The sequence below is a fragment of the Sinocyclocheilus anshuiensis genome, unplaced genomic scaffold (genome assembly GCF_001515605.1).
Source record: "Sinocyclocheilus anshuiensis isolate Anshui unplaced genomic scaffold, SAMN03320099.WGS_v1.1 scaffold2089, whole genome shotgun sequence".
NCBI lineage: Eukaryota > Metazoa > Chordata > Actinopteri > Cypriniformes > Cyprinidae > Sinocyclocheilus > Sinocyclocheilus anshuiensis.
In genome coordinates, this window is record NW_015549564.1 from 11,307 (window position 1) to 20,760 (window position 9,454).

Genomic DNA, 9,454 nt, shown 5'->3' on the forward strand with positions numbered 1-9,454 from the left:
TTGGACCTTTTCTGAGCCACAAAATCTTCATATATTATTTATAGAGTCCTCTCAAGCTTGTCTAAGCTTGTTAACAAGCAACATCACTGAAGAAAAGAAGAGAACAGAAAAAAAAGAGACGAACAGAAACACAACAACAACAACTGACTGGAGCCACAGCCTTAGATTAATTCAGCTGAAGATAAAAGACATTAAATCTCTGAAGATCTCAGCAGAGGAGGATTAAACAACTCCACGAACAGCATTACCAGCTTCACTTATTACTAACCAGACTGACTTTATTTCTGTTAGAGGTCTACAGAATTTTTTATTGAGAATTAACAGGTGTTTATATCTAACGTTCGTTTCATTTGAAGTCACCATAATTGTGATTGGTGTTTCCATTAAGTGGGCTCATAACTCTTATTACAATAAGTTTGTCTACATTGGTTGTTGTGATGGTGTGTTTATCAAACATATTTGCAGTAGTAAATAAAAACAAAATGAGATCAGGTGATGGTAGTCAGCTATTGATGGTGCATCACTCTAATAAGACACCTGCTTTATTTACGTCATTTGATATTTGTGTGTGTCAGTGCTACTCACTTTTCTTTATATCTTCAAACTGCTATTGCAACTCAAGTTGCAGTAACACAGAGGTTGTAATATGAAAGCTAAACGTCTTAAACTACACAGCTTTGAGATTCAATTTGACTTTATTGAATTATGCCATTATACAATAGTTGTGAAACCATCAACAGCAAGCTAACATGTAATGCAAATGTGTCAAACACACTGTCATAGCACCCAAAGACAAATGATTATTAATAAGATTATAATAATAATAATTATATATTATTATATATAATAATTATAATAATAATAATATAATAATAATTACTTTTCGTCTCTTTTAGAAGAAAATAAACATAACCCCAAGTATTTATTCAATACAGTGGCTAAATTAACGAAAAATAAAGCATCAACGGGTGTTGACATTTCCCAACAGCGCAGCAGTAATGTGAGTATGAACTACTTTACTTCCAAGATCGATACTATTAAAGATAAAATTGTAACCATGCAGCCGCCAGCTACAGTATCACATCAGATAGTGTGCTAGAGATCCCCTGAGGAACAATTCCACTCATTCTCTACTATAGGAGAGGAAGAGTTGTATAAACTTATTAAATCATCTTATTATCACTTTGCATTATTGACACACTATTTTCCAAATTAATGCTGTACAGTTGCTTTGACACAATCTGTATTGTTAAAAGCGCTATATAAATAAAGGTAACTTGACTTGACTAAGAGTTAAGAGTCCAACTAATAGAAACACCAATTGCCATTATTGTGATTTCAAATGAAACAAAAATTAGATTTAAAACCCCTGTTAATTCTCAATAAGAACTTCTGTAGACCCCTAACAGAAATGAAGTCAATCTGATTAGTAATAAGTGAAGCTGGAAATGCTGTTTGTGGAGTTGTTTAATCCTCCTCTGCTGAGATCTTCAGAGATTTAATGTCTTTTATCTTCAGCTGAATTCATCTAAGGCTGTGGCTGTGGCTGCAGTCAGTTGTTCTTGTGTTTCTGTTCGTCTCTTTTTTCTTTTCTCTTCTTTTCTTTTGTTCAGTGATTTTGCTTGTTAACAAGCTTAGACAAGCTGAGAGGACTCTATAAATAATATATGAAGATTTTGTGGCTCAGATAAGGTCCAGTGTGGTTTATTTCTTTGCTCTTGGCTGACATGTGGCATTGCTATGGCCTGCTTTTGGCCCAGATCTGGCAAACCGGAGCAGTCCGCCCAAGTACCATCATTCCACACTACATGTGGGCCAGATCATCATTCCACATGTGCCAGATGTGGCCGGATCTGGGCCGACAATATGTTGCTATCTGGGATTTTATACTAAAATAAATGTAGATAAATGTAAAAGTAAAAATACAACAATAAAAAGCAGTGATTGTTATGGATCTTTATTAGACTTTACAACTTGTTACATTCTGTAAAAACAGAATGAAACAAGTCAAAACAAGCTTTTTAAACCTTAATTAAAATGTAGTGTCTCAACTTTAGTTGTAGCACAGATTTAAAAACAAAATGCTGCCTATATATCAGTTCAGAGTGATTTTTTTTAAAGCAAAGCCCCAAGAAGCCGTGGTTTACAGTGAACAGCTAAGAACAGCTAAGGGGTGACGCGGCGTGCCTAAAACCCCCATAGCAGTTGTATGCATGCACTTAGCCCAGTCATTAAGTCAAAATTCACAACAAAAATCTGATATAAATGTCTTTGGTGCAGTAATACTGATGGTTCATAATGGTTGCCACAACTAAAGTAATGAGGTCACAGGTGTATATTTCTAGAGTAATTTACCACCACTTCAAACATTCAAATCATAATCAATGACCAGAATTATGTTTTATAATCTGTATTTTATGATCTGCATGACAAAAAGTAATTGAAATGAGAGATCAACCACACAAGCTGGGGCCATATGGACACATTTCAGTTTCAGACATACATGAACATTCAAACACTCTTACACCAATTGTGTACTCTGTACCAAATTTTTGGGATCTTTAACAGACAACAAAAGACATTTGCTCTTGATGGGTTTTTGAGATGAAATGTTTTAGCTATGCTACAGTCATACAGGAGTGACTTAGGACATTTAGAAGTGACTCCACTCCACTTACATACAGTACTTTCCCACTAGAGCTGTGTAAGTGCCAAGTAAACACACAGTTTGATTGAGGACATGCATGTGGGAATATGCTGATGAATTTGCTGATAGCAGAAGCATTTCCAGCTGTGTCAGCTTTTCTATCTCAAACAGTGAGCACAACTGTTTTCTGTGCTGTGAAGTATAATGCTGCGAAGCAAGAGGGCAAGGCTACTCTGTTTTGGGTTATTAAGCTGTCAGTCTGGGCAATCCTTTCATTAGAAACCAACAAACCAAAACAGAAGGGGGAAAAAAACTTGCACTTAGAAAAACAGCTCTTTTACTTCTCTTTCAGTAGTTTAAATTTGCATATGGAGTTATAGACTTTGGAATAACAAGGTCTTTGAGCTTTACCATATGGAACAAATACAAAACCTCAGAGCAGGAATAACCAAACAAAAGATAATAGTAAAAATAAAAATGAGCCATTTCACCACAAACTTTTTCACCCTTAACAAGAAAAATACACATCACAAAATTTTAACTTTTTATTCAGATATCTGGATTTTACTGTTGACATGACCAAGGACGTTCTTCGAAGCTCATCCTGGAGTTGCTATTATAACAACAGGTCCATAAGTCAAACCTGCTCGGGAGCAGGCTTATTTCATGTAAACAAGATTAGATTGCATCTTTTTAAGCAGAGGGGATACTGAAAGTCTGACCCTGCCACTGCTACTTTCTTACAAGAGCACCCTATTGAACCAGGTAAAATAATAATTAAAAATAAAAACAGCAATAATAATAATTATAAAATAAATGTGAAAAAATACAATTGTTGTGTAGTCTGTAATATTGCAGAATTGAATGCAGAATCAAGCACAATCTATACTTGTTTGTCTTTTCAACCTGTTTGCGAAAAAAAAACAAAAAAAAAAACATTTACATTATGGATTTAGCAGATGCTTATCCAATGGGATGTATAAAATGTAACAAGTAATTAGATGAAGAGTTAACAAATATCGTAATACATAATGCTAGGTTTATTAGACAAACAGATGTGGCTGCATTTAAAATGTATAGTATATAAACAGTGTTACTGATTACATACTGATTCAGTAGCAATGTTCAAGCTATTGTATTTAACACAATCCTGTATTTTCAGCAAAGCAGAATTATAAGTATTTATTTGCTGGTGTCACCATTGCCATTCACATGGTTTTCAAGTATCAACATATCTGCCCTTTACAATGAACACAAGGATGCACAGTAATCTCAAACAACCTAATCCAAATATTTTAATCAAATCCACAAATTTGTTTGAAGAACCAAATTAGCCAGATATCAATAATCACAAGAAGATCTGGCACAGGTCAGATCATATCAGATGTATTAACAGAGGTAGAAAGAATGGACACCAGGGGCGTCATTTATAAAATGTTGCGTAGAAACCATCCTACATTTGATCTTATGATCATTTCTTACATGTGCGTATGTGTGATTCCGAGAACGAATGACTGCACAAAAAAACAAAAAAAAAACAAAACGTGCGTATGCATTTCTTTCAGATGTGAAATGTATGAATCACAAATGGTGTTGAAATTGTGTACAACTTAATGGTTTCAGATATTCAAGTCAAGTCAAGTCAAGTTGAGCTTTATTGTCATTCTGCTGCATTTGGGGACGTACAGTGGAACGAAATGTCGTGCCTCACAGGACCATGGTGTTACATAAATACAGGCATACAACAATGAAGTAAAACAGTAAAAACCTATACAGTAAAGCAGTAAAAACCTATACACAACTAACCTACTGACTGATTTTGATTATAAATATACTATATATATATATAAATGTTTACCTATACATAAGTTAAAAAAATACAGACTATACGGATGCTTCACATAAACACTGTACCTATACACAGCTAACCTACTGACAGATTTTGACTATGAATATACTATATATAAATGTTTACCTATACATAAGTTAAAAAAATACAGACTATACGGATGCTTCACATAAACACTGTACCTATACACAGCTAACCTACTGACAGATTTTGACTATGAATATACTATATATAAATGTTTACCTATGCATAAAAAAAAAAAAAATAATAATAATAATAATAATAATAAAATAAAATAATATAATCACCACCTAATTAATGTCATTAACATCTAACAAAGCACCAGTCAACTTCCAAATCCTTTATTTTGAGAGCAACAAGGATTGCTTATATTTCCAAATACCTGCAGTACTCCAACTATGCCACATGGAAAAATGTGTACATCTGCTTAGACCCTGACATGTCACTAAGCACTTTTTCACAGCAAGGACAGTTTTTATAAATGTGAACATTTGTTTGAATTTTTTTGCATACGTACACTCTAAGATCAAATCTGTGCATAGCCTATATAGACTGTAGAGAGATACACTAAAGGTTACCCAATGAAAAAAAAATAAATAAATAAAATGCTATTTCAAATAATATATTCAACTGTCAAAAGGCAGAAAAAAAAAACAGGTAAAATCCTGCATCTCAAATCACCAATATACATTTAAAAAGGAAAGAAAATAATTGTAGTGATGTTTTTAACACATTACTCTTGTAAGAGTTCTTGTACACAATTAGCCGATTTAAATATCTGTGGAACCTCAGAGTCCAGTTTGCAGATAACTTTATAAATGGCCTTCTTCCACGATGGATCCACATCTCTACTGGCCACTATAGCACTGAAGAACTCACGCAATGTTATCTGAGATACCTCCAGGAAACTTTCAGGGACCTGCAGAAACGCACAAGAAGAGGAAGTTAAATATATACCGGGAAATTAGAAGTGTTAACTTTTAGTTCATCACAGGACCTCTAGATCCGCCACATGATCATCAGAGTACTCCTTATAACACTGCCTTTTGCATTTGAAGTAGGTCAATTAAAGTATACAGGCCTATTGCATTTGAGTTTAACTTTTTTGTGTTGTGTATCAGGGTATAAGTAGTAAACCCACCACAATTCTTAAAAACATTCATATTAATGGAAAACTGCATGTAAACAAGTGTGAAGAGGTTTGTCAGGTGAACTTAATTCAATTAAGTCATTATTCTGTTTATTGTCAATTAATCACTTTACTGGTGCACATGTAAATGTGTATTAGCTTTAAGGTCATTTATGAGTCTTTCTTCCACACTATTAGATTTGTGGACTTTGTGGAAGATAGTCTCTTCAAAAAAAAAAAAAAAAAAAAAAAAAAAAGTTGATGTGGAGGTGAATTAAAATGATTTTTTTTAGAACACTTAAAACTCTCGCCAGTATATTGACTTTGTTCGCAAACAATATCCACCAGTGTTTATTGAAATCACAGAGGTAAAAATTATTTAGAAAAATTGATTAAAATGGCACTTTATGACCCACATTAAGATGCACTTTATGTATCCTAAATACACAATTTACACAATGATCACCCTTCTCATACATCATGATGTTGGGCGCCACCATTCAAGCATTGGCAGCTACAGTGACTTGTTACACCAAGCTCTCTGACCAGCTTCATCAGCTATGAAGTACCCTTAAGCCCAGTCCTTTAGATCAGTGGGTCCCAACCACATTGGTGGAGCCCCCACAACACTGCTATTTTTATATGTCTCCATAATCAAACACACCTGATTAAGGAAATTAGCTCATTAGTAGAGACTCCAAGACCTGAAATGAGTGTGTCAGACAAAGGATACATGAAAAATGTGCAGTGTTGTAGGGGCTCCAGAAACGTGGTTGCGATCCACTGCTTCAGATGTCCCTTCAGCTTTCTGTCTTAGTGTTCAATTCTCTAGCCATCTGCTTTGACCTCCAAGGAATCCAATATGACTTACGTGACTACCCTGCTCACTTTTAGGACCTGTGACTGGGGAATGATGGTATGGGATTCCAGACAGCGTTCTGTACCACATTTAATCATTTTTCCATTGCAAAGAAAAATGGCTTTCTTTGCCCCTGGATTGACTACTAGGGGCTAAATGACATAACTGTTAAAACAGGTGTCCTTTACTGCAGCAGTTCTCAACTCTAGTCCACTAGTCCTACTGCTCATTTTGTATGTTTGTAAGTTACACACCTGATTTTAATCATCAGCTCCTTAGCAGAGATCTACATGAACTGATCTTTACATATTTTGAAGTTGGAACTGCACATGTACCTTCTTTGTGTACACAGGTGGTTTTTAACACATCTATGTGTCATTTTGAGTATGCCCTTTGGGCTGACAAATGCCCTGGCAGTCTTCCAGGACTTGGGGAACAACGTACTGAGGGATATGGTCAATCACTTTGTTTTTGTTTACCTGGATGATACACTGATCTCCTCTTCATTTCTCTAGGAATACACCCAGTATGTGTGCTGAGTTTACTAGAGGTTGCTGGAGAACCAGCTATTTGTCAAGGCACACCACAGAGTTCCACTTAGTTATCCATAAAATAACATTATATTTCTCCATGAATCATTGTTAATGTATACAATGACTTCACCCTAGCATGGAGGATTGTGTACTGTGCCATTTTCAGTTTTTATTTTGTCCTTCTGTGACTTAAATAAAGTTTATGATTTATATAGAGGAATATAGTAATATTGATCACACATTTTCTTTGTGTTTGTGCAGTTTTCCATCAACATCAAACACATGATTGCCACTCTGTTGATCCTTGAAGTGAATTTTTGCAAGTATGCTGATTGGATTCACTGTCCACTTCTGGTATGTGATACCTGTGAGCGGTCCTAACCATGGTGATGCATGGCACTTCATTTCCGTAGTGCGACCGGCTTAATACTTATGTACTGGTCTTTTTTTGTTTTCATTTACCTAAATAAACACAACTAAACATTTTAGACAGAATTTTAGAACTTTATGATAATAAAAATATTGATGCTCTTTGAGTCGAAGTTAAGTTTACATTAAAGGTTTCTCAATGAAAGTAATTGGTTATCGGCTGTGTCGGTAAATAGACATTATAGGGAACTTTTGGCTTCTGTGTAGTGATGTATATTTCTCTTAGATATGCAGCAGAATTGCATGCCTTGGGAGTGTGAACTGATTGTACCTGTAAGCAGGGTTGTGCGAAGATACATCAAAATACCTTAATTTTAAGTGTATCAAAATAAACTACAAAATACAGCAGCCACACCAAGTATCAAAATAAACTACTGTATTTTTGTATTTTAAAAATACTAAAAAATACTTTTACAAGGGAGCATGAAATTTCTTCACAAATCTTCCATCAATTGGCCTATTTGATCTATCTCTTCACCAATACACTGATGTTTGGGAACAATGTTTGATAGCAACAGCTTTTCTCTGCCCGAGTCATGCAATAAATCTGACATATGCAACCAGTTAACAGATAAAATATTCACATATCCCTGTGATTATGTGATTTCCCAGATGAAGGTTAGTTTTAAAGTAACCAACAGTTTAATGTTTAACATCAACCACTGAATCTATTGAGAGCCATAGAAGTATAAAGGACATTCACATATACACTTATTATAAGTGCAATTGCACCAAGCACATCACATTCTATTACTCATTCATCCATGCTTCCTTTTGAATGAATGAATGAATAAGTCCTGCCCACTAAAAGCTGCACGGATATATTTGCTTTCCCCAAAATAGCACACTTGAATAAACTTCTTTTTCGTAAGGGATCCTCCCCTTATCTTATTCCAGAAAAGTCACTCACCCAATACTGAATGGAGTTGTACAGCTGCAGCTCACGTGATGAATGTTGGGGTTGGGGGAGGGGGTGTGTCTGAACTAAATCAGCACACTGATAAAGAGGTTGACTGGCACAAAGTATTTTATGTATTTTGAAAATACAAAAATACTAATCTTAAATGTATTTAAATACAAATTACATTTGATTTTTGCCGAAGACTTTCAAATACAATATACAAAATAGTATTTTGTATTTCAAATACGTATTTTAAATACATGTATCTGAAATACTGCCCATCCCTGCCTGTAAGTGTACCTTAACCAACAATGCCTTTGCTAATAGTGAAGCTGTAAGTTTAAATGCTTTTGTGGCTGGCTTCATTCAAGTGTTGACACATTTTACACACTACAGAATTTTACATATTAGTCAATATATCCGTATTTTCTTTAAATATGTTAGTCAAATACAGTACATAGTATTTTAATGTCAAAAATAAATAAATAACCAGCAGCTTTCTGAACGCTCAAAACCAACCAGTGAGACAGATTTTCAACATTGCATTATAGCTTCTTCAAAACTTCCTCTTTTACATTCCACAGGGAAAAAACAGCATACAAGTTTGGAATGTCAGAGTGTGGGCCAATAATGTCAGAATTTTCATTTTTGGGTGAAGTGTTTGTAGCGTCTGGACCAATCAAACACACAATATATATTTTGTTAGCTATATTTAACAAATACTCTGTAACACCCCTCAGTTAACAAGCCATACGAGGACCTATGGACCCTTCCCCCGAAATGCGTAACACCCCAGGATGTCTGCAACAACACCAGGCACCCCCTGGTCCCCATGGCAACTAATGCTGATATCACTGGTTTTATGACCCAGAGGAATGTGAGCAGGGAAAATCACTGCCTTTTCCATAGGAAGAGAAATGGACTCTTTTCTAATTAATCCATAGGAAAACCTTTCTTTGAATGAACACACATATCCTTCAGGTCATTGTGTATGTTGTCTTTGAGATTTTATACTGTTTTATGCAGGCTTAAGATAGAACTACTCGTTCCTGTCATCTTACCTATATGTAATCCTACCATGTTTAG

General features: G+C 34.9%; 1 protein-coding gene across 1 annotated transcript in view; it reads right to left on the reverse strand.

Moving 5' to 3' along the window:
* Positions 1-5,250: 5,250 nt before the first annotated feature.
* Positions 5,251-9,454, reverse strand: part of LOC107657216 (prospero homeobox protein 1-like) — a 13,525-nt gene continuing 9,321 nt past the window's right edge. Inside the window, exon 4 of the mRNA XM_016445241.1 lies at positions 5,251-5,436. Coding sequence (XP_016300727.1) covers positions 5,251-5,436 — 186 coding nt within the window. The remainder of the gene's footprint in view (positions 5,437-9,454) is intronic.